This window comes from Hippocampus guttulatus, chromosome 17, assembly GCF_054856545.1.
Source record: "Hippocampus guttulatus isolate MCC_2025c chromosome 17, RoL_Hgut_1.0, whole genome shotgun sequence".
In the NCBI taxonomy this organism is placed as follows: Eukaryota; Metazoa; Chordata; class Actinopteri; order Syngnathiformes; family Syngnathidae; genus Hippocampus; species Hippocampus guttulatus.
Window position 1 is genome coordinate 2,640,631 of NC_141277.1, and position 25,942 is coordinate 2,666,572.

The following is a 25,942-nucleotide window of genomic DNA, read 5'->3' on the forward strand; positions in this document are numbered from 1 at the left end:
TTTGATTTCTTACGAGTCATGATGAAATCATTTCAAGAGACCCAGTCCACACCTCTCATTCCTCGATTAATCAAAAGGCAAATCTTTCGCTGCGCCCGCCCCGCAAGATCGCCTTGGCAGTCTCGTCCTTCGGCTTCCTGACCATTTGGTTTGCGGCTGAGTTGTAACTCAACTCCCAGCCTGTGTGGCCTGAGAAATCCTCCAGGGGCGGCTCGTCCAATCTTACCTCGGCCCGCTTCAATCAGTGTTGCACACACAAGCGGGGCAAAACAAATGCTACATGATGACTCTCCTGGTAGCAAACGCGCCGGCCAGACGGATCTTTTTTTTTTTTTTTTTTGTGCGCGTGTGTGTGCCTGTGTGCATGTATCCATTTTTCAACAAGTCTCCCCCACATTTTTCTACTTTGTTTCCTGTAGCCAGTGGTCCTAATTAAGCCGTCTTGATTGGAGGCGGCAGTTGATTCGGAAAGAGTGAGATTGTAAACACTGTAAAGGCAAATAGAGGTCAGGAAAGGGGGACCAGAATGACTTTCGCTTGTAGCAATGGAAATTCTTCTAGACATAGCGCTCTCCCCAGGAAACCGCACAGACGTGTTTCCTTCGGAGGCAGGTGAGGGGTCCTTAAACACGGGAGGCTGAATTTTCCAGTGCATAACAGTGGAGAAACTTGTGTGGATCCATTTTGTTTCTTCCAGGTGTACGGCACATGAACGTCGGGATTGTGGTTGTGTTATACACATAAATATTATGGGTTTTTATTTTATTTTATTTTTTTGGTTATAAGGTCATAGTGAGTTGTAAACGATGGCTAAAAGCTGGCGGAGATCATAAATATTTGACATTTAAAAAAACAAAACAAAAAAAGGCCTCTGCCTGTCCTCCAATACTTTTTTTTAAGGTTCGGGGTATACAAAGGACAGTAGCCTTGACTGAGGACCTAGCAGGGGCTTGTCATCATCAGTCAAAGTGGTAAATCATCGTTTAAAGCATCGTAATAGTGTGAAGAGAGCGACCGAGGTGCCTGGTTTCAATCACGGCCGAAGCTGGGAGTAGCGTTCGTCCGCCTCACTCCTTTTGTTTGAAATGACCGCTAAATAGCAAAATAATGACATTTAATTAACAACACCGGGAGAGTAAAAGCAGGTGGGCTTCACATCCCTTCCAGCTTAGTCATCGTTCAAAGCCCATTCATCAGGCGGCGGAGAATCTGCTTGATTTAGATGTCAACAACTGGCTTCCACTGTCCAAATCTCCCTGGTATTTGACATGTGGGCGTGGGCTTTGACGCATACCAGAAAGTAAGAAAAAAACAGGAGCCATATTCTCATTCAGAATCATCTCGCTCAAGTGACTGCGTGCTTTGTTTTGTGATTATGCGACGTATCTGGTATGCTCTCCGGATAGTTTGCCTTCTTTGACCTCCGCCTGAGTAATCCCGCAATGAGCAATGCACTTTATATCGCGGGGAGACAGTAACTGCGGCTTCCATTTCCTCATCGCCGCCGCTGCCTGATTTTAAAAGTCGGGTCAACGTCGGAAGCAGGCAACCGCAAACGTGACCTCCTTCTCCAATCGCTGCAAACGAGTCTTGCGAAATATCGTCGCGTTGCTTTCTCATCCTTTTTTTTTCTTTTTCTTCGAAACCTCTTGATGGGATTTTGCCGGTATTTGATGTTATCTCATGGTGCTTTCTCCAAATGCCAAACACCCCCCCCCCCCCCGATGAATCATTCATGAAATATTCAATACTGTATTCGAAGCGTCATATAGTGCTCTTAATTGTTGGTGTAGTTTTTGACGACCGAAGCACCTGGACGTCACTCCCAAACCAATGAAAGACGAGCGCATAAACGCTTTTCATTTTGGCAAATGAAATTCTGGGCCGGCGTTGTCAGGGGCTAATAGGTCATCCCTTTTCCCTTGGCCTCTGCCTCTCCTCCTCATGAGTCAATACCTCTCGGCGTGGCATATTGATGGATGGACCACCCTTTCTCTGCTCCACTCCCTCTCCCCGCTGTATTTAGCTCAGTGGAGGCAGCTAATCTCCCGGGCCCTTGACTTGGGTGTTTTACAGTTGGTCGTCTAAACCATTAAGCCCCGTCCCATAAAACATAATGGAGTGCTTGTTCGTAAATACCAGGACTTTGCACTTCCCCTTTAAAGCCGTAGCGCACTTATAAAAACACCTGTTGTTGAGATTTCACCTGCGCTTTCAGTGAGGCGAGGGTAGGGGGGGGGGGGGCTTTTCGGGAAAAGACCTCCTGCATTCGAGAACATTAGGCCTACTCGGTTGTCGTTAGATTCTACGTATTTTGAAAAAAAAAAAAAACGCACCGGGGAGTTCGCCGCTTTCTGCTCTGGCTCGACGGCGGTCGTTAAGTCACGGAAAGGCAGCGGCGAAGATTCTTAGCGCGTTCACTCCAGCGCCGGCTTACGAGCGACCACTTCAGAGATTTGGGGACGCTTTTGACGGCCCCTTTGTCCCGTTAAACCCTTCCGGTTCTTATTGTCGTCATCATGCCCGGTTCTAAGTTCCCTCTGAGTTGTCGAGCATTGCGACGCGCGAGAGCGCGTTCGTGAGCCCAAAGGTTGAGGACGAGCGATGGGATCCTGTCATAAAAGCGGAGATGAACGACGGGGTTTAAGAGCTGCGGTGTTAACCCACTCGGAATATGAAAGTTCTATCGGCCACCGGAGTGCCACGGCCACACCGGCTTGCCCCTTCGCTGACTCCGGGCTTCCTCTGCTGAATGCATACGAGGCAAATTTACGGCGTTGTATGAATTATACATGGGTGTAAATGGATGAAGTCATCATCTCTCGTTTAAAAGCTTTGAAGGCGCAAGTTTGACGCAACCTTGCATCTCGCACCAAAGGATCCCTCGCAGCCACCCTTCCAACTTCCCCATGTGACGGGGCTCCAAAGAGGGTCGGAGTAAAGCCGGGTAAGGGTCATTGGCAAGGAGATTAGAAGAAGACGTAAAAAAAGGACGGGCACAAAGACGGAGTGAACGCTCCAAACTCTTTGTGCGCGAAAAACACTTTGCGCAGGCTCGGCAAAGCGGCAGCTGATCAAAGCGTCTTTTCTTGCGAGAGTATCAGACAATAGCTCGAAATCGAGAGCATATGGGCGCCTCCGCAGAAATGAATGCACACCGAGGACCCTTAAATCATTCTGGTCTTTGTACGAGACGCCAAATGTGTGTCCAATGTGCTAATGACCGCGGCTGCTTATTAAATCAACCTGACGAAATGAAGTTGAATTTTTGCTCTCGAACTTCGTTCAGTCAAAGCCTTTGACCGATCCCAAATTGTTGGGAAATTCCTTAAACTAGACAGATTGTGCATTGTTTTTGTCCCTTGAAGTTCAGCGGGTTCCTTTACATGACGGGCCACCTCAAGGCAAACTTTGTCTGGCTGATTTTTGTCCATGTTGAAGGGGGACGCTTGTCTTTCATAAAATGGGCCACCGCAACGCTCCGCCCTCATCTCCTCCGTCGCCAATGTCGAGTGTGGCTTGGGGTTCGAAATGAGACGAGAAAGGCAGCTCCTGCTTAGTGTAGTCCACTTGTTTCCTGGAAATGGATGATCTTAGTCCAGTCCACCCGCCAAGTCGTGGGCGGAGAAGCTCGGCTGGACTCTATGTAAAAAAAATAAAATAAAATAAAAAATCTGGGTGGCTGGCTCACAGTCGTTTCTGGAAGCAGGCAGCTGACAGATACTGTTTGTATACAAGTAATTCAAAAGTACACTTTGCTTTGATCGCTATGCTGCCTCTATATGGGCGAAAAAGGTTACCCTGCGTGTTGCGTTTAGTTATTTCTTTTTATTTGTCCAATTTATCCAACAAACTTTGCGACGATATTATCGATTCAATATCTCTGGGTTCGAACCTTCGCCAAATTGCCAGGAGGGACAATTTTCTCATGGGTTTATTTTCTCCAAAAACGCTGCCAAACATCACCGTTGGCCCCTTTTAAATTGCTTCCTCGAAGGTGACATTGAACATTTACGCCGCCGGGCAGCTTTTAGATTTTAATATCTTATGCAGACACTTTCCTCATTTTTTATTTTTTGCAATTTTTTGGAAGATGTGGAACTCTAAAAAAAGCATGATCGCGCGCCTGGCTAAAGTTTTCGAGCGCCAAATGGAAGAAATGATACGCAGAGTGTTGTGGTGCAAAAGAGAGAAATACAAATTTAACAGAGCGCTAAGTGAATTTAATGAACAAATTGGTGGTTTCATGTTTAAAAAAAAAAAAAAAAGAAAAAAGAAAAAGAAGGTTGGGGTTGAGCCAGTGAGATTCAGTTCGCAGTTCTTAGAATTATTTAATCACCGCGTACATGATTACATCACATTTTTTTCCCCCGTCGTATTTTCCTGCTTCTCACTTTCATCCGCAAAGATTCCGACACTTAACCGCAGACTTTTAATGTGTAAACGGACAAACACAAGCAACCATTTAGAAAAACTACCCATAGGCGTGCACTTTATTTGTTCCAGTGAGAGATTATGCTGCATTATTTTCACCACTGAGCCCACATTTAACCAGAGGGTCGGAACCGTTTACTTGGAATTACGTTTGTTTCCCAGCTGTAAACGGCCATGTTGGTTTTTATTTTGATTTTTTTGGAGTCTCATTGTTGTCGCACTTAATCTTATGATCCAAGAACACACGTTACAAACCGAAACCCTGGTCGTAGCAGGCGAGCGGATCACGCAAGCTAGGTCAAAACTTAAAACGCGGCGCAATTTGTGACCATGTTCGTTGTGTTTTGTGTTGTATTGGAAAAAAAACAAAACAAAAAAAAACCAACTCCAGCACATGCAACAGATTATTGACACTGATTAGTGACATGGCTGAGTTTGCGGACGCCGCCTGCCAGGGCCGGCGGCCAGCCTTGAATTTGTTCATAAAAGGAATGACAGACCGCGGCGGAAACCTATCGCGGCGCTGAATGATTGCAGTTATCAGCGGCGCTTGTTTTTTTCCCTCCCCGGTGCCTGAACGCATCGCTGGGCCGTACGCCGGAAGAGCATATTTCTCTCCTTGCGCTCCATTAATCGGTGGCTTGTTGAAACGGAGAAGGCCTCGGGAGATCTCGGGAATCAAACGCAATAAGAGCAGCAAATGTTTTATTGAACTGGTTGTCTTCCCAACGTGAAACATGTGTCGCCATGATGTTCACGAGGCATTGCGGCTTGGCCATCAGCGGCGTTACAAACAAGGGAAACGAAGGCCCTCGCTCGCATTTTGGCTTTGTCTTTATTGGCCGCTTGCGCTTCTCCGACGACAGCCTTGACATTGCCCAATTTGCTCGCGATTACACAAGGGTGCAATAGCGAGGATGACAAGTTCTGAGGGCGTTATCAAATTGGAACGCCATCCCGGCGTTTTCAAAACGATGTTTATTGAACGCCATTTGTTCATGATATTGGTGGACGCCATTTGTTGCTCAAGTTCCCCGGCCAGGTGTTGCGTAAATTCGGAGTACGTTCACACAATCTGTGTTGCTCTTATGCAATTGAGCATATGTGGCCGGCGGGTTCCGAAGGCAAAAGAAAAAAGAAAAATATTGTGTTTGCTAAATATTGAACATTCCAACTTGATATTTCAGCCTTATTTAAATTTGGACTTTTTTGACTTGTCATTTTGTTCTTGGAAAACAAAAGGGTTTTTTTTTTCTAATATTACAAATTTATTGTCATAATCAGTTTTTGATTCTTGTGAATTACGCCTATAATCTTGTAAAATTACAGATTGAAAATGTCCAAAATACATATATTGCAATGTTACCTCCTTGTATTTAAACTTTGCCTTTTTCTTTTCTGAGGAGTTTACTGTCCAAAAAAAAATAACAATTGTGTCCCGAAACATTGCGATTTTTATTCCTGGGAAATTGCTCCCAAAATTCTCCCCTTATTCTCTTGCTCCTATGACCTTCTTTCCAGTTGTTCCAATGTTCTTTTGTACACAAGAAAACCTGATTTGCACGTAAACAACTTCCTTCCTGTGTGCTTTCCCCCTGACATTTCCCAGGGCCTATTTGGACGTGAAGGAGCTCAAAGAAATCCTGCAATTGGACGGCTCGACTCACCTGAACGTTTTCTTTGCCAACTCCTCTGATGAAGATCTAGCAGGGGTTGCCACTTGGCCGTGGGACAAAGAAGCCCTCACGCATTTAGGTCAGATGGCACGCCAACATGCACATACATTCGCGCACGCACACACACACACACACACACACACACACACATGCAAATATTCCGTCAGCCCAGACCTTTGATTGCGGTTTGAGCCTCAAGCAGCAAGCGTCTGTCTTGATCACAACTCAAACTGTGAGAGGAGCCCAGCTGGAATGCCTCACGTGACTCTCCATATTGATTGTTTGCATGATGTGCTGACGGTGCATATCAAAAGTCTACACGCTTTACAATATAGACGTGTCCTCAAATCTGTGCAACTCATTTGATTAAAATAGAATTTTAACCACAGTTCGTTTTCAGTTTTTCTTGTAGGCTTTTCTCGACATACTGTACCTGTTGTAACATCGTACAGCACACGTCATTGTCTGCAGAGAGCTGTCGCACATTGAGATGAATGTCATTGGTCAAAGGTGTCAGTAGGAGGGTACAAAGGAATCGTTGAGGCGGTAAATATACCACCGAACACAGTGAAGACAGTCAATGGGAGCAAATAAGAAAAGGAGGTGCGATGGCTCCGTCAACAGGGGCAAGGGGCCTAACATTATTCCCACACACACTTCATGGCGCGGTGGGTTGGAACTCAGACTTGGGTCGGGTCAGGATAACTTGATTTGGAAGATTTCCCGACCCGAGCAGCGATTTTGAGACACGTCACGCAAAGGGAGTGTTGACAGCTCTGACGAAAGCCCAAACTGTCAGCGAGGTCTGAGATTTTTCTCTTTAGTGGGAAAAAAAAAATTGTCTGGGGGGGGAAAAACAAAACAAAACAAAAAAACGTTAACCCTATTTGAACCTGAGATTGAATGTGATTGACACCCCCATTCGAAGAGGGGTGTGTACACTTGTGCAACCATATTATTTCAGGTGGTCAGTTCTACTTGCCCGCTTGGGAATAAAGAAAGAAAGATATAAATAGCCACATTTTGGTGCAAAAAGTTTAAATAATTTCTCCTGGTCTTTTTTTTTTTTTTTAATCTTCTCCCTCTCTCAGGTGGGATTGTGCTGAACCCATCCTTCTACGGCACATTCGGCCACACCGACACCATGGTTCACGAGGTCGGTCACAGTCTGGGCCTCTACCACGTCTTTCGAGGGATCTCGGAAATCGAGTCGTGCAACGACGCTTGCTTGGAGACGGAGCCTTCCATGGAGACGGGCGACCTGTGTGCCGACACCAACCCCACGCCCAAGTACAAAGGCTGCCACGATCCCGAGCCGGGAAACGAAACTTGCGGCTGTCCGCATTTCACGCACACGCCCTTCAACAACTACATGAGCTACGCAGGTAAGGATACTGCGCTTGTTTGTTTTCACCTTACGTTACCTTGGAAACGCTTGCGGAACAGGGCGGCTCGTTTTGCATCGCTGAAAGTGTTGAGACGGATTCGAGATGGCTGCCGTGAAGTCGGGAAGATCGCGCTTGAAAGCATTGCAGCGGAAAATCATTTGAAAAAATAATAAACGTGGGTGATGAGCGTAATGAGTTGCTAGCAAATGTGAGATTCTAGTATCGTTGGCCAAGGGCGTTTATTTGTTCAAGTGCAGATTTTTTGGGGGGGGGGGGTGGCGGGGGGGTTACTGGGAATAATTGTCCCAGTAAATCACAATTTATGTCAAGGTAAACTGTTCTTCTGGGCTGCTATTCGCTGGAAGCTCATCCTTCAAACTGCACTAGGAACTCATTTCTAAGAAGACTAAATTCATCTGAGAGACTGTTTACGTGCTTTGGTGCTGCTGTTTCGGTTCGTCACTCGGTTGGAATGAGCTCAACTGCGTGTGACGGAAAAACTGAGGCATCTATTTGGAAGTGTTGAGGTGCCTCCGGCAGTTGAATTCATCGAAGATCCACACGTAGCCAGCCATCGTAGCGCAGGGGGGGCGGGAGCCCGTTCCACTTCCCACTTCCGACTACTTTTGTCTTCCCCGCAGACGACTCCTGCACCGACTCCTTCACCCTCAATCAAGTGGCTCGGATGCACTGCTACCTGGACCTGGTCTACCAGACGTGGCAACCTGCCTCCAGACCTCCGCCGGTGACGATGCCCCCTCAGGTGGTGGAGCAGCATCACAACTCCGTCACCTTGGAATGGTTCCCTCCCATTTCGGGACACTTTTACGACAGGTGAAACGACCCGCATTGCTGGTCTCTTCGAGTCGGGGCCGCCGATGGAGGAACTGCGGCTCCCGTGGCCTGTATCTAAGTTGCTTGCTGTGCCCGTCCGTCTGTTGTGTTTCCTAGAGAATTGGGATCAGTGTGTGATAAATGCACTGAGGGGAGAGTTCTGCTGCAGTACGCCTCCAACTCCTCATCGCCCCGACCGTGCGCCCCCTCTGGACACTGGTCTCCACTCGAGGCTGAAGGTAGAGCGCGAGCGCACACAAAGCATCCGTACCTAGCGCTGGACCGAGCGACGCGGAGGCTACGCGTTCTCCGTCGGCCGTGTAAAATCGGCAAACGGAAACGGAGGTTTTGCCGGTTTTTGTTGTCTTTCTGAGTCAGAGCTCCAACATGCAAACGCTGACTCACTTGCGAAACACGCACGCGGGATCGAGCGTTCGGGTAGCGCCGTTCGCGTGGCGCGGGGGGCTCGAGGCCACGAAAGATGTCAAAAGACCCCGTTTAATTCAATTCCCCCGTTAAAAAACACGGGATTGAAGGAGAATAAAAGCTGACAGAAGTGGGATTTCAGAGGAGCTTTATTTATTTATTTTTGGATAGTGAGTCCCCTAAATAAGGACTTTAGAGGGATGAGGTTTTCATGCTATTAAAATACTTTTGTGTCCCATCTGTGCACCACTGAATCACTCTGGCAGCGCTCACATCCAGCACACTCACTGTCTCGCTATTATGAAACGAGAACGGCACGCAGGGCGCAGACCCCCACCGAGGCCCGGAGCATCCTAATTTGGATGCGCTCTCTATTGCGTCGGTCATTAAGACGAATGCGAACGGAGGAACCATTTACAAAGTTGACAAAATAATGACACCATAATTTCTGATAAAGTGATGGTAATCATTCGATCCTGTAATTTCTCTTTTTTTTTTGTAGTACATGTTGTTCTTTTGCGAAAGCAAGATTTTTTTTTTTTAAACGAATGAGATCAGCACCAGATCGTTCATATGAATGCATTTTATCGTGCGCTTGAAGAAAAAGTAATGGGGTCGGAGACGGGGGCGGGGGGGGGGGGGATTCCGAAAGTGTCAATCATTAAATGAATTAAGGACAGAATTAAAATAAGCGAAATGACTTTGACTTTGGCCCCGCGCACCAACCCTCGACAAATATTTGTAGAAATCGTTTTTAAGTGCTGTGGCGATGATCCGGCACATTAGAAAACAAACTTACGATCTTACTCATGTCGCGAGCGTACGAGCTGAAAGGCTTGTCTGACCGAGAGCCATTACTCACGCGTTATTAAGCATTTGTAATGACTCCTCCGCATATCATCGCCAGTGTACATGCATGCTCCTTTCCCGGCACGTCGCCAAACAGCCAAACGTAACGTGTCGCCTTTATCTCGGACTCTGTGCGGCGTTTGTCCGCTCGACTTGGCGTGCGTGCGTGAGTGCGTGCGGGTGATCTATAGATTATTTCAAGTCACTGAACCTTGCCTTAACGCTCGCCGTAATGTGTGTACCAGAGGCAAGTCTGGGCTTGTCCAACATGCTCTGTGTGTAAACTGTACTCAATTTTCTTTCTTGGAAAGCCTCCCTGTTTGTGTCAGCTCCCCATTTCCTCCTAACCCTGCCCGGGCTGGCGTCTCGGTGGATTCTCAGCTGCCGTTTTGGGTGAATAAAGTGTCTGCAGTAGTAGACGTTCACTCCACGCACGGCTGGAAACCGACGCATTTGCATGTAAACTCGACGGCGAGGCGCGTATCTGGAGATAAACGATGCCGCGTCGCGTCGCGTGTGCCTACGCATTCATGAGTCGAGCGTTCGTGCATACGCGTGGCACCTCAAATGGCGGCGTGGTCATCGAGGGCCGGAGGTACCTCTCATAAATGTTTATGACTCGAAAAGAAAAAAAAAAGAAAAGGCGCACATGGACACGAGTTCGGCAGGAGGAAGAAAGGTTCTGCGCGGGGGAAAGCAACCCAAATATTTAAGCGAGATGCGTGTGGTTAGCGTCATTCACAAGGAAAGGATCCCGGCTTGATTGGAAACAGGAGTGTGCATGCATGCGAGTGAGTGTGGTGCAACATCCTGCACGTCGACGTGAGTACAGCACGGTGTAAAAAAAAAAAAGAAGTGGATCGGGTGCAGCCGAGGAAGGCTCGGAATCAACCGTCATCGAGTCGTTTTGCCATCTGTCAAGTTGGGCGAAATGATTTATGCCACCGAAATTCTGATCTCAGACGGTGTGATTTTGTGACCATCGAAGCTGCGTTTTTGTTTTTGTTTTTAGCCTCCGAATACTCCGACGGTGTGACACCGATTCCCCGGCTGTTTCATTTGCCTTCCGTCAAGTGCGCGCGCTTGGAAGCGCGTCGGCTGTGTGGGGGCCGTGCGGTGGGATTATCTTGTCTGCCTCGGGAGCGTGTAACAGTGTGCGACAGTGACTCATTCGCCATGGGAGCCAGTTCTTAGAGAGCGCAACGTCTGCATGCCCGGACATGTCCCGGAGTTCACCCGGCCGCCTCTTCGGATGGGGCCGGACCCCGGCGTCTACCTTTGGGCGACGGGTCATTGGCTGGCCCACTTTTTTTTTGTTTGGGTGTTATCATAATTTACAACGAAGACAGATTCCTGACATTGCAGTGTCTTTCGACAAAAGTCATTGATGGTCATTTTAGTACATTAAATTGGTCAGTGGTGCTGCCCCCAAGACAACCGGGATAGGCTCCAGCGGGCCCGCGACCCTTGTGAGGATAGAGCGGTTCGGAAAATGGATGGATGGATGCTTTGGTAAGAGAGCTTGAGTGAAGGCGGCAAGAAATGAACACTAATTAATATTGATGACAATAAAAATGATCAAAACAGGTGGCGCGGCGGCCAAGAGGCGAGCGCATCCGCCTCACAGGTCTGAGGTTGTGGGTTCACATCTGAGCTCTGGGATGTAACAATTCTTGATGACAACGATCATTTTATTGATAGGCACTTTCCTGAGGACCCAAAGATATGACGCCGAGCTTATAACGTCTACAATAGCGAGCATGCAAAAATACAGAAAAAAAATTAGATAATAAATTAAGATAATAAAAACAGCACTGTGATTTTTGACCTGACCTGGAATATTTTGGAAAACAAGTGACCTTGCGGGCATTTGAATCCCTAAGCTTTGGAACAGCAATGCAAGAGCAGGAGTAGGCCGTCCTCACAGCTGATTTGCTCAAACGAAAATGGGGCCCGCGGCAGGAGGCCACAGAGAAAATTGAAGCATTTCAGCAAATACTTCTCAAGCGGGCCACACTTTTTGTCTTTTTTTTTTTTTTTTCCACATTCTTTCTTCTTTCACTTACCTCCACTCTGGCCACACACGCAGTTACAGTACAATAATAAATGTGTTGAGATAATGTGGCTTGGAAAGCATATTCAGTGTTCACTTGATTAAACAGTGGAATTTTGCACGGTGCCCAGAAATGAGGTTAGCAAATGGCTTCGCCGCTCGCCAGCTTGGAAGTGTACGAAAGGAAATCGGGGGGGGGGGGGGGGGGGAGAACATCGCGTCTGCCGCTCACTGGCTTCTCAAAGTGCTTGATGAATGCTAGCGTACGTCACTCGGGATAATGCGAGTTAGCTGTGTGCCGACGCCAAATATGGAGCGAGTGTGGCTGTTTGGGGGTTGTAATGACTTTGCTGAACCGAGAGCCCCCGATGGCGGGCCCCCCCCCCCCCTCTCGCAAAGGTACACACCTCGTAAGAACTCACAATGAACTCTCAGTTTCACCTCCGCCCTCGATTTGCGAGAGGCGCGCAAGCTCGAGAAATTAAAAAGAGAGGAAAAAAAAAAAAAAACGTGATGCAGCTTCTTCATCCGTCGGCCCTCGTAGATCAGACCCAAAGCCTTCAGCGCACCCGAGAGAGAACGTCGTCGCGTTGCGTTTGGCTTTCGTGCAGCATGTATCTCGAAAAGCGTGTCTGATTTCTCTGACCTCATCCCTCAGGCCCTCCTGACGTCGAGCAGGCCTGCGAACCGAGCGTGCGCACCTGGAGCCCCAACGCGGGGATCGAGCAGGGCAGCGTCGGCCTGTCCGAGTGCCCCCTCCAGGGCTGCATGCTTCAGCTGGAGTTCCCCCACCCGCTGGTGCCGGACTCGCTGACCGTCTGGGTCACGTTCTTCAGCCCTGAAGAAACGGCGCTGCCGGCGATCCACAACATCCTGCTTCTCACCGTCGGCGGCGATAACATCTCGCTGGGGCCCAGCGACGTCTTCTGCGACACCGCGCTCACCCTCAAACTGGACGTCGAGGAGGAAGTCTACGGCGTGCAGTTCTTCACCATGGAGCAGCACCTGGAGATCGACGCCACCCTCTTGGCGTCCAAACCCGACTGCTCTCTGTGCCGCCACTGCCGACCGCTGCGCTACCGCCTGCTGCGCCAGCCGCCCTTCACCCACGCGCCACACGGTCACGTTTTCAATGAGCCGTCACGCCGATATACAGACAGGTGAGTGACCCGGTAGGTAAATTGCTTTTTTCGGGTTCAACCTCCCGTGGGAAATCGGTGAAATAAAAACCGCCGCCTCGCCGTTTGCTATCTGTAAAATTCTCGAAATGGAGGCCGCTCTCGAATCGTATTCAGCCATTTGCTGTGTATTTGGCGGGAGTGCCTCGGGTAGAGTCAGGAAACAGGCCCGGTGTTGCTTTAAAGACTAATTAGGGAATTTTCGGTGTGACACCGAGTGAAAGTGTGTTTATTCGCGTGAGCAAGCGAAACGCGCAAACACGGTCCTGCAAGAGCGGATCTCCTTTACGGCGCCGCCGAGGAAAATGAGTGAGTCGCCGCTTCTGTTGGAGTTTCAAAGCTGCGGTCAGACGTGTATTTCCAAAGTCGCAGGTCAATGGTTGCCCACGTTTGTTTTTTCCCCTGTTCCGTGAAGCAAGGGCAAACAGATGGCTTGTTGAAAGTATTATGTGCACACTGCGGTGAGAGTTTAGTGCTGTGCTCTTGCGGAATGCGCTGACTCGTCAAAGATTCGTGCTATACGTGGCGCCGATGTGTGTTGTGCCATCTCACTATCGTGCCGTCAGCGCGGTTCACAAGAGAAGGAAGGGAAAGGAAAAAAAAAAAGGCCCGATAAGATGCGAAAGGGTGAGTATACGTGTTACGCAATGAGAGCCGCGTTGCATAAAGCGTCCTCACAAGCGCTTCCTTGGTTTTGGACAGCAGGAGGTCTTCCAAAGGCTGCCTCGAGTTAGATGCATTTTATTTGTTGGGAGGCTTTGGCACACCTCATTGAATATTGACGTACTGTAGGTAGTTTAAAAGCTGTGGTGAATTTCATGAGCTGCGGTTGCATTCCCGCGGTCGAGGTCAGTGGCACCGGCGGACTGTTTACCTTCCTGAGTGCATATGGAATGTTGTCGCTGGTTAGAAGGGTTTTGTAGCGTGATTGCAACAAAGAAAACACACGCTTGCTTGTTTATTGAGGACGGAACCTAAGTTAAGGAAGTTCTAAAAAAAAAAAAAAAAAATCATAATCGCCCGGCCATTAGGAAAAAAAAGGGTTCGGAAAAATGAAAGTGTTTATCTGATCACATGGAGAGGGGGGGGGGCGTGTGATTGATCTCGAGTGTCAGACCACTGGCCTTTACCTGAGCTGGGGCAAACTGAGCAGAAGGAGCATTTGGATTCCCCCCCCCCCAGCACCATTCTTGGGTGGCGGTTTGTTTGTAATGGCCCGAGGCTGGGAGGTCAAAGCAAAAGGATAAATTATGGTGCAAAATCAGGACGTGTGAAAAGAAGAGGAGACGCATGAGGTTGAAGGTTGAACTATTTGGGGTTAAATCATCGGAGCGAGCCAAAAGGTGATGGAGGAGAACGTTAGGGGGTTGAGAAAGCAATGAGTGGGGGGCGGCGGGCGGATTTGGTCTGACCCCCATTCAGCCGAGACACCCCAGTCGATGGGCTAATCCTCTCCGTGATGTGGGTTTCAGAGCTGTCACTGGGTCAAAGGCTATCTCAGAGCTGATGTGAGGGGACCTCCCAGAGAAGTAACCCCCCCCCCCTTCTCTGATTGGGAAAGAGCCCGGGATTGACAGCTCTTTCCCATAATATCTCATGACGATCCCCATGACTCCTTTTGTTGAAACACAGATCAATGTACACCGTCTCCAAAAGGAGATGCGATTAAATCCACTCTTCCGAATCCTCCATTTTTGTCAACCACCCCAATTCATACCTGGACTGGGTTTAATCTTTTACCGATTCATAGCCACGCGCACGCTGGCCATTCTTCTCTCTCTCTCTCTCTCTTTTTTTTTTTTTTTTTTTTTAATGGTTTGCTGTGCTGTCTGTCAAGGTTATTTCTTTATTTCTTTATTTGCCAAACAACCTCATCTTAATGCATGACGTCAACATCTTACGTGAGCCTTTTGAGTAACTGGGCGAGTCCAATTTCGAGTATCAGTCACCACTGACCGGCACTTGATTTGTTTGACTTGATCGCTTCTTGAGGTTTGAAAAAGGGAGCGCTCTTCGCAAAACGCGAGCCCTTTCTTGGAACGAATCCGCACTGGTTGACACTTGGCGCCCCAAAACAATCATCGGCAACAGTAGATGCATTGTTCAAATGTGAACGCTACAAACTGGCCGCGATGCGTGACTTTCATTAGTGGTTAGACAGCTAGACATCAAAAGACATGTTTGTGTCTGAACATTAATTTGAATGACAATTAGGGGCAATATAAAGTCGAAGCCGCCCGTTAAACGCTAAAAGGCAGTGACACCCGAGATGAATATATAACCGCTCTTGCATTGTTTGTTGTTCTTGCAGATGGCTAAACGTTTGTCTCTTTTCTTTATCCGCCATCTGTTAGCAAAGACCGACACGCAGATACAAGAAACATCTTTCATATAAACATACCCGATTAACAATAACACACACTTTTTTAAAAAAAATTTTTTTAAATTGAAGCAAATGGACACTGACAAACTTTGGAAGGTATATTTCATCTACCTACTAGACTTGTAGCGGGCCTCAAAATAACCCCCCCCCCCCCCCGCCCCCATTCTTTTCCGTCAAGCTTCTTGAGAGGAATGTCATGACCCACACAAAAGGATCCAATCTTATCAGCGAGAACGACTTGTATGGCTGACTTCTTTGCCGGCATTTAAATGGCTCACGAGTGTCTTGTTTCACCTTTCATCTGTACCGTCCCCAAACAGTACAGTCGGCGTCAGTAACGTGTGAATTGACTCTTCTTTTCTATCGCCGTCATCTCACTTTCACAAAAAGCGGAGCTTTGAAAAGAAGATCCGTGAGCACACATGGACCACGCTACACGCGTGTCTCTTGTATCGTGTGGTGCGGCCGTCCTGGATTTGCGGAAATGGATGCTGAAGAGTCCCCAGCTGATTGATTGACTGGTTTTACCTGTATCAATAAATAGGGATATTCAGCCATCAAAATGACATTTCTTGGGCTTGTATTGGCTTATTGTCTCTTATTGATTTGTTTCTTTTTCCTACTACACACCTTTGGCAATGAAAATCATTTTGATTAGCCTGTACGTACAGTATATAAATAGACCTGCCATGCATGCTTCGACATCAACCGTTGCAAAGTCTTTTGTAGTGTGAGACACATATATTTCATCTCTAAAATAGGAAACGTTTTTTTTTTTTCCCGGGATGCTGAATCGACTGTGTACTTATATTAATATCTTTACTGACTCTCAGCACCCAAGATGAAGTCCAGTCTCCAAACGTCATCGCATGATGGTACTCCGGTACCGCAAAATTCGACCGCAATCCATTCCGTACCGATGGTTGCATTTGGACTTGGCCCAATTCAGATTAGCTCAAATTGGTATATTTCAGTCCAGAGTACAAACAGTCACCATCATAAAATGACGTCTGCTCGTTTTTACGTCATGTAAAATGTAGAACTAGAAGTTGCTCAAGAATAGACACGGGCCATTTGATTTTTCTGTTTGTTTTTTGGATTACCGCAATAGAACGTTTAGCAAAAAGTGTAGCAAATTGCCAAAAGAAATTTTGGTATGCGCAGAGTTAAATCCTTTGGTACTGGTCGAAGTGAGATCCAAAAGGCGCCCTGAGGGCTCACAAGATATGCTTACATTACGCGTGGTGATGATTTGAACAACAAAAACAACAAATTGAACTTTGGGAGGAATATGTTTGAGGAATTTGGAGGCCTACCAAATTGTCAAACACGAGTTGACCCATTCGCAAGACTTGGATGGTTGATGGCCATCGAGTTTTAACAGACGTCAGTCTTACGAGTTGCTTCCCACATTCCGAATGGTGAAACCATCTCGATCCCACAACCGAGTGGTCGTTTGGGTCATTTCAATCTAAAAGGAGGGAACTAGACGCTGGCTTCGACTTTACACAACCACATCCACTGCAGCCCATTGTTTCTGTGTTTGTCTTGCATCCACATGCTGCCAGGACAGGATGTGCTGTGGTCATTTCTTTTTTGTGGGACTCTATTGAGTCATCAAACTGATCATCGTGTTCAGTGCGTGTAAGCGAAGCTTTGTTAGCCACAGTGGCTAGCATGGCGATGGAGGTGCCGACTGCCTGAGCGACTGCGGTCGAAGCAGGATGTGAGTCACGACTCAGTGGGCATCAGATTTGTTTTAAAAGAACCGGAAGAACTTTTCGACATCGCAGATGCTTTTCAACGCCAATACGGAAACGGAAGCGAAAGACGCCAAGATGCTAATTATTTTAAGAGGGCTTCTACATACTGTACGTCCTCGTGTTTTAGCAGAGCCACCATCTCCCCAATACTGCTTGTGCGTTTGCATCGAAGAGGTTGTTTCCGTTCCAACATATGTTTTTAATAATACAACAACAACAAAAAAAAGGCAACATAATTATTGTAGAACTTGTGATGTGATCACGATGTAATTATAAAATATAGGCAGTCAGACAGGCAGCTTTTGTCTGTCAGGAGTGGAAATAACAGATAAAAGAGTAGCCGAGGCCCAAAGCCGGAGATGTCATTAAAAAAAACAAAAAAAACATAAAATACATTTTACCTCAAGTCTCCTCGCACTGTAATCAAAATCAGCCTTTGACATTCAAATCCACTGTCCGTCCCGCTGCACATTAAATTACTGCAGCATCGCTGTATTTTTTTGTTGTTGTTGTTTGTTGGTAATTCCATAGGATATGCCGACAAAACTTGATGGTCCACATGAAACAATCTACATGAAACAAGCCATCTATCTATCAGTCCTATTTGGCCCTAATTTACCAATGCTGCCCCCCCCCCCACCCACCCCAAACTTGTAACTCCCTTACCCTCGCTGTGATTAAACAAAACATACTGTCTACACGTATCTCCTGTTACGCATTAAACAAGATATAGGCTTTATTATGCTTAACAAGTAGGAAACTGTGAGCATTTTTTTTTTTTGCGAACATATTTTTACAGTCTGGGCTTTGTTTTGTTTTCCCACTACGTAGGCTGATATGTCTAGCACATGACAATATCAAACACCAATATAAATACGAGGGTGTTATAATCTGAAAATGGTTGACGGATAGACGTAAGAAGACATCATCATCTTTTTTCCTTATAGATTCTGTGGAAGAAAATACAATGAGGACATTTCACAAATGTTTATTTTAACATGGTACTCTATATTGTACACCACAAAAACAAATAAAGGCCAAATGGCACTCAAATGACATGATCTTCTTTTTCTTATTTTTTTTTATAGCTGTTTACTGTGGTAAAGAACAACAACACCTGGAGCAACATTTAACTATATTCAGTACATACATAAGCAACAAAACAAAATACCGTACGTAGTTGGCACTGCATAGCGTGTGAAAGAAAAAAAAAATTGAACGCTTAGATTCCATTTTTGACCCACACTATGTAGGACATGTGAAGGCCAAAATCAAAACTTAAATGAGAAACCATCAGCATAAACACCAAATCAAGTATAAATGGAAAAAAGAAACAACTATAAGCAAATGAGAAAACTGTAAATGAGACATTTGCAAGATGGCGTGCAACATACTGTATATGGGAGAGGATAACCTGCACATAGAAGAAAAGCTTGCTTGCACTTTTACAGTTTTCTGCTTTTTTTTTTGCTTATGGTTTTCGCTTTTTCATTTATTTTTCCTTTTTTTAGTTTTTCCAAAAAAAAAAAAAAAATCCCTCCCCGGGTTCTTTATAGTTTTCAGTTTTCTCATTTAAGTGTTGTTTTTTTCCTTTCAGACCTTTTATTTTCAGCCTTCCTTATCATGCCGACTCAAGAAACCGTCATGGCGACATACATCCGTAAAGTGAGTAGTCCTCAATAATTCCAACCATTCCGCTTGTGTGTTCCTCATGATGGTTCTTTGACTCGCTATGATACACAAGCAAAGGCAGTCAGCGTCTGGGGGCATTGTGTGTTTTGGCTCACGGAAGCCTCCCTGCGAAAAAAGATGCCGCAAACACACAGCATCCCGCCACGCAGTTTTCCACCAGGCTGGTCCAAGTGTCTTCGCAGCGTATAATCTTTTAGTAATTGCGGTTCTCTCTGACGTTGCTCGGAGGCTTCCCGTTTTCCTGAAATGCACAGTCATTTTTTTTTTAACGTCGGGGCTCTTTCTCTCTCTTTCTCTCTTTGTTTCGCTATCGCTAGGGATGTGGAGCCACATGTCGCGTACACCTATCGGGTCCAAACCATCTCCAGTCGGAGCGAAAGCGAACCTTCCCCGCCGCTGGTGCATGAACTTGGGGCCACCTACTGCGGGGATGGACGGATCCAGAGGTGAGCTCTCTCATTTTTGGCATTTTGGCCAATAGTTCTTGATGAAGTGTGCTTCAACTGGGGGCTTGAGTTGTGTCCTGCCCACTTTCCACTTGGCTGCAGCACTCCTTGTTCTTGCTGCCCTCAGTCTCATGTTGGATAAAAAGTGGGGCAGACACACGTGAGAGACTCTCGACATGTGATTGAGAGCGTGTATGATTGTTTATCGATGTGTGCCCTGCGATTGGGTGGCAACCAGTTGAGGGTGTCCCCCGCCTACTGCCCGAAGACAGTTGGGAGAGGCTCCAGCACCCCCCGCGACCCTCGTGAGAAGAAGCGGATTAGAAAATGGATGGATGGGTGGATGGATGCGTTGACCGCTCTCAAACGACCTGATTTAGGAAGATCCTAAATAGCAGATGCTAAATTGCTTGTTCGCTCATTTAACACAAGGATGGGCCCGCGGTCACACTGTGAGTGGCCCCAAATTAAATGTCACCTATTTTCTGATTTTTAAAAAAACAAATTGACAACTTTTTTTTTTTAAACAAACACCCATTTTTCATGAAAAAAAAAACACATTGGGGGTTTACAGTAGGTTTTTTTTAAAAATAATGTTTGAGGATAAAAAAAACCTAACAAACGTTATACTTAAATATGGCAGCCTCATTGTGCTTTTTATTACGGTTCAAGTCGACTGTATATTACTAATACATTTCCAGTATTGGCTCTTTGTGTCGGTGTGCCTAATTGTGTTGCGCCCAGTTGGTGTACACACGGAGAGACTCCTCTACCGTATGACGTTTTATTGTATGTTATTTGGCAAGTCTGAGTGTGGATGTTTCCTTAACCACCTCCTGATGTGTTAGTTCCAAAGGAGAGGAGTGTGATGACATGAATTCCATGAATGGTGACGGCTGCTCAAGCCAGTGCAAGAAAGAGCCTTTCTTCAACTGTGTTGGTAAGTCAATTACATTCATAGTTTATTGCCTGCAAGTCGATCAATAGCGTCAGTAACCAGAAAGCTTTGCCCTTCTTTTAAAAAGTCTGGAAATCATTACGGTGACTCATCTCGTTTTATATTGCTAAATGACTGGCATATCCGACATTCTTTTTCACAAAATAGATGGATGGGTTTCCTGTGTTGTTCTCCTGCTGCAGTACACACACACACGCACGCGCACACACACACACACACACACACACACACCCCACCTCCCTCCACTTTTCTCCCCGCCGCTCCCCTCTTGCAAGCGTGCATGTGTTTTACCCATGTACACAACATGCGAGCAGGCACATGCTTGTGGGAGCTTCTGTGAAGTGGCTGCTTTAATTCCTGTTGGATTGCCGGATGACTGCATTGGCCGTGCTGTTTTTCCACCAACTGCAAGGCTCAAGTGTGTGTGCGTACGTGTGTGTGTGTGTGTGTGTGTGTGTGTGTGTGTGTGTGTGTGTGTGTGTGTGTGTGTGTGTGTCTCTGCGGCCGTGTGTAGTTCTGCACAGAATTTGGAAATCATGATGATGGGACATTGTGTCTTCTCCCTCTGCCTCCCCCTACAGGCTGTTCAGGCAATATTTTGAGGAAAACGAAGTGTAAAAATAAGTGAAGCACTATGAAAAACAAGGCCATGAAGCAATGGTACCGATGGAGGGAGAATGCAAGTCGCCCGCATGTACTCGGCTCACTTTGTGCTGTCAGTTACATCGTTCCATCCATCCATTTCTGGGGGCGGGGCTTGCTCTTGCTGATCCCAGCTGACGAGCAACCATACACACCCACATTCACACCGTCACTGAGAGGGAACCGATCCCACGCTGCCCGCGCACAAGTCAGACGAGTGTCCCGCGACACCGTCAGCGACTCGAGTTTCATCCTTCCCTCCTTTTATTATTATCGTCCACTTGGAATGTTAGCCAGAAGATATGAGGAGAATCCTGCACATGGGACGACCTCACAACCAAAACCGTCGCTTATGAACATGGTTAACCCTAATTTGTTATTAGATTGTATTGGGTTAATTTCGATGGCCAGCAGATGTGGCACTCTGGGCTCGCTCTGCAAAAAAATGCAGACTTCAAATGCACTTTGGGAGTTCATTCTTCCGATGCAAAGTTAAAGTCTTGCAAAACATGTTGGCAACGGTTCGCTGTCCTTGTTTTTTGATACTTTTGTCCTCAGGAGTTGGGCTTGGAATGTTTCTTTGTCATTCATTTGCTCTTGCATGCTAGCTGACGGTTGTAAATTGTTGATTGATGGAAAAAACGACCAACGAAAACATGGTCGCAGGCCAAAGAAAGCAATCAATCTCGACACAAAGCTCCTTATATAACTCCGCTGTTGTAATACAGCGTCTTCAAACAGAGTTCCGTCTTTTAACGTGCGAGTTTTTGGCATCGCGCGCAAGGTGTCTCGACTCGTCCGCCAATGTTACAAAGCTGAGAGATCTCCTTCTTACCGGGATAAGGCTTTTCAAATAATGTTTTCTTTCTTCCCCCTTTTTTTTTCTTTCCATTTTCTCTTGACTCGCTCCAAATTCGCACATTTGATTCTCTCTAGCCTCCCGTCTTCCCTTTTTACCCCCTGCGCATTCCCACAAGGCACCGTTTGAGCTTCCTCCTGTCTCGGTTTTGCCGTCACCTCCTGTTCCCATTGAGTGTGAGGCATCTGTGTGCCCCCTCAGTAGCCCCTCAGTTCGCTGTCCAGCGGCGCACAGAACTGACTTTCGTTTTTTTGGACCGCACTGGGGAGGGCTGGAATTTCGAGAAGGAGGCCCCGGCCAACTTGGCACGGAATGCCGTCTCCCCTCCCCGCGCTCCTAAATGGAACTGCATCAGCTAACAGCGCTTTTGCTGTGAGCAGTCAAGCCCTCCTCCTCCAGGCCCATAAGCTTCCACTTCCATGCTTTGAACCCGGCGTGGGATGTCTGGAAAAATGAATAGTTGTCGCTTTCTCTACCTCTTAACGTTATCTGATGGCCCCACAACCAACCCCTACGCTCTCCTTCTGTCTCTGGAATGGGTTGACCACCCCCCCCCCCCCGCCGCCCTTTCACGTGATCACTGTTTGCTTTAATTCACTCCTTTTGTTTCTTTCCTTTTGAACCTCTCGGGAACATTGCTTCGTTTTCCTCCTTTCTGTAGTTGGTCGGCTGTCTTCACCGGTCAAAGGGTAAAAAGACGTGAAGAAAGAGTTTTGTCGGGTCTGACCGTCTTTTGTTATCCCCCGCATGGATTCGCAGAGGAACCGAGCATGTGCTACTACTACGACGGCGATGGCATTTGCGAGGACTTTGAGAGAGAGACCGGCGTTCGAGACTGCGGCCTTTACACGCCCAGCGGCTTCCTGGACCAGTGGGCATCCTCTGTGGAGGTTTCCCACGAGAAGAAACCCTACTGCTCGGGAGAGGTCGCGGCCGGTTATCCCGCTGTTACCAAGGTAACATCCTTTTTTTGTTTAATCTTGTGTCCCACCCATTCATTCATTTTCTATCAACTTGTCCGGTTCAGCGTTCACTGGGTGAGTTGAAGACGATCACAGCTGACTCCGAGAGTGAGATGCGGTACGCCGTGTACTGTTCGGCGGTCAATGACGAGGCTCGTATAGAAAAATTGCATTCATACTATGTAGCCTCGAAACGAACATGCATGCATGCTAATGGAATTTGGGAAGAAAATGGAGTACCGATAGAAAGCTCAGGCAAAGCGGAGAACGTACAAACGGGTCGAGCCGAGATTCAGTCCGAGAATTTTGGACTGTGGGGCAGACACAGGCGCCACCAGGCTGTTCTCCTATCCCGTTTGGATATTCGGATTTATGGAGGGCTAACACCAATCTTGCTCTTCGATTAAGCATCTTTTCAGAGCTTCCTCAGCGCATCTCGTTTTAATCCATAGATGACATCATATTTTGCCAAACAACTTCTTTTGCCGGTTTGCCAGTGAAGTCATTTTAAAGATTGGGACGTTTAATTAGATCCAAACCCCCCCGCCCCCCATCCCACCCCAGCCCACCCCGCCCCCTCCCTTGTGGCGGATGCATAAATTTGCCTCTCTCATTAAAGTAATGCTTCCAGAAGACGGGCCGAAGCCATTGATTCCAGCCGAGCGTGGTGGAAGCATTGATCTGTTGCCGTTGTGATGCGATGGCACAAATCATTAGGACCGTGCATATATCAAGTAGACACAAAGCCTCGCATATGTGGAAGGGCACAACCCTCGAATTCCCCTTTGGGCATTGACATGTGGTACATAAAACCATCTCCTTCGAGCCCTTGTTTATTATTTCTCTTCATTGTCCAATCCTTTTACGGCATTCGAGGCGTCCAAACCAACGAAAGGAGCCGCAATCTTTCCACACTTTCTTTAATGTGAGAGTAACTCTACTATGCATCATTTCATCTTCATACCGAGAACCAGAAGAGTTTTCCAAACTCATGCAGACTTTTGACAGTGCTGGTTCTTGCGACGCTGATCACTATAAAACTGGATGTAAAACATTTCTGGATGGCTGTGGTCAGGCAGGATTTGAAAATGACTTACCGATTGTGTCGATGTAACAATTTATGCCGCGAGGGCATTTTTGCTCGGTTCACATCAAGTCCTTTTGTCTGAGTCATCCATCATCAATCTTTGAATGCAATACCCTCGCAGAATATAAGATGTAATTGTACGATTTTTGTCTCATGAGGAGGGTGAGATCGCGATACTAGAGAGTGACCTGTCGTTTCCTCATCGCCCTCGGCGGCTTTACGTTGACGCAATATGAAGTTGTTGTGACTAACACAAAACTGTAGTTGAAACGACACCTTCCTTGCACTAGCTGGACTAATTTTGTCAACTAAACCTAATATGCATGACCTGAGAGCAGGTCGACTGCTAAATAGGGCTTATCTGTGTGGGTTCATCAGTTCTTCAAAAAAAATCCGTCCCGTGTCACGGATTTTAGATTTCTTTTTTCTTTGTCGAACCAAAACGTTGGTCGACATAACCCTATTCCTATCCCTTAGTAGCCACAAACATTACTGGGTTGTGGTTGGTAATGAATAGGAATTGGTAACGGATAGGAACGTGTTGGAGTTTGAGCTGCCACAGGCTACAACTTGAACGCTATCCCTAACAATTGCTAAGCTAACTTTGGCCATAACGCTAACCCTGTCCCTGACCACTACCAACCCTCGCTCTCGCACTGGAATTTACCGTGACAAACCCAAACTCCAATCACTTCTCCCTCCTTCTTCGTGGTGTAGCTTGTTCGTCAATGTGAGCGAACGTTGAGAGCAGTGAGTGACCGCGCATGAATGAGATTACGCTTGACCCTTTCCGGGATGCCTAAACTACTCTCGTGGAAAGGTTCGTTGGGTTCAGAACTTTGTGCTTTGGGTACACCTCCCTCCAAATCCGTATCACTCACTTATCCCTGCGCAATCAACGTACTATGAAGAAAATACCCTTTGCCACAATGCTTCAAAAGTGATTCCAATGCTGGGCAAGGGCAGTTGTGGAGCCTTCTGTCCTTTGCTAGGCCTAACAAGGGATTTATCACTGACATCCATCACTTTGTATCATTGCTGTCCTTGTAGTGCTTCTTTTCTTTCCAGAAAAGGAGGCGAGGCTATAACTAACATGCACCTCAACATCTTAAGTGCTCCTTGGCATGGATTCTACACCCCCCTTTTTTTTCCCCCCACGATGGATGTACGCCATCTTGACACACGCTTGAAAAAGTGGCTGCGCAAATTAGCTGTTGTTGTTGTTGTTTTTTTTTTTTTAATACATCACGTCACCTGTCCTGTTAATAGCTCACTTCATCCCATGTGGATTAATTTCAAAGAGCTTTTGATAAAGTCTGCCGAGAGATGTCCTGATAGAGGACGGCACATTTTTGCGGCATTGCAAACGGTGGCTTTTTATATTCTGAATGAGCTCGTTGAGGATAGGACATCATTTCCATCCGATCTCATAAACAAGTCCTGTGTTGGTTTTGTGTATCTGTTGCTTTTGATGTCCCGCGACAGTGTTGATTCCGTGTGTGCCTCGGCAAAGCGAGCAGCCGCGATAGGAATCTTTGCGGATGCAAGAGAGGCAACAACAGCACAAGAAGGCACTTGAGGAGAAAGAGAGATCGTGTCTCTGCACGAAATCTTAAGTTCAGCATGTGTGTGTGTGTGTGTGTGTGTGTGTGTGTGTGCGTGTGCTTGTGCGTGTGTGTAAAAAAAATGTGCATGTGTGTGTGTTGAGAATCTTTTACACATAAATCTATATCTTCGACTTTAAAGCAGCTAAATCGATACAGACTCACATCCATATATCATGCTTTGACACTGAGCATGTGCTTTTATTGATTTATTTTGTTTGTTTGTTTTTTTTTCCTCTCTCTTGCTTAACTTTAAAAATGATCACGCCACAGCTCATAATGGCCGAGTGTGGTTTTGGTAAGACAAGTTAATGATGCGTGCACACATTAAGGCTCATTATAAATAATGTGCACTGTTATATTTCATTTGAAACACTGTACTCCATTACAATATTTTGCAAGTTTTGTGTAGTCAGATAACCTATTGATTTAATTTAAGTGCGTGTTATTTCAGTATTTTATTTTGTCCCACAATACGGTTTTTGATCTTTTTTTTTTTAAATTCTTGGAAAAATTGTAAAGCTCCAGTTTAAAATTTAACAGACCAGTCAGCACCTTTTGACCTCCTTTGTGTCTTGAGGGTGATGTGGATAAAGGTAAATACAAAATTTGTAACGAATATTGGTTTGGATGCATCCTTTGCAGCACTTTTAACAGCAAAGTGGATGTTAATATTCATGAATGAAGTTTGGAGGAACAGTAATGACG

At 46.5% G+C, this 25,942-nt stretch overlaps 1 protein-coding gene across 1 annotated transcript in view; it reads left to right on the forward strand.

Annotated features, from left to right (window-relative positions):
* Positions 1–25,942, forward strand: part of pappaa (pregnancy-associated plasma protein A, pappalysin 1a) — a 76,516-nt gene that overhangs the window by 9,333 nt on the left and 41,241 nt on the right. Inside the window, exons 3-10 of the mRNA XM_086135331.1 lie at positions 6,044–6,189; positions 7,202–7,495; positions 8,140–8,332; positions 8,450–8,571; positions 12,319–12,820; positions 18,994–19,122; positions 19,971–20,062; positions 22,341–22,537. Coding sequence (XP_085991457.1) covers positions 6,044–6,189; positions 7,202–7,495; positions 8,140–8,332; positions 8,450–8,571; positions 12,319–12,820; positions 18,994–19,122; positions 19,971–20,062; positions 22,341–22,537 — 1,675 coding nt within the window. The remainder of the gene's footprint in view (positions 1–6,043; positions 6,190–7,201; positions 7,496–8,139; positions 8,333–8,449; positions 8,572–12,318; positions 12,821–18,993; positions 19,123–19,970; positions 20,063–22,340; positions 22,538–25,942) is intronic.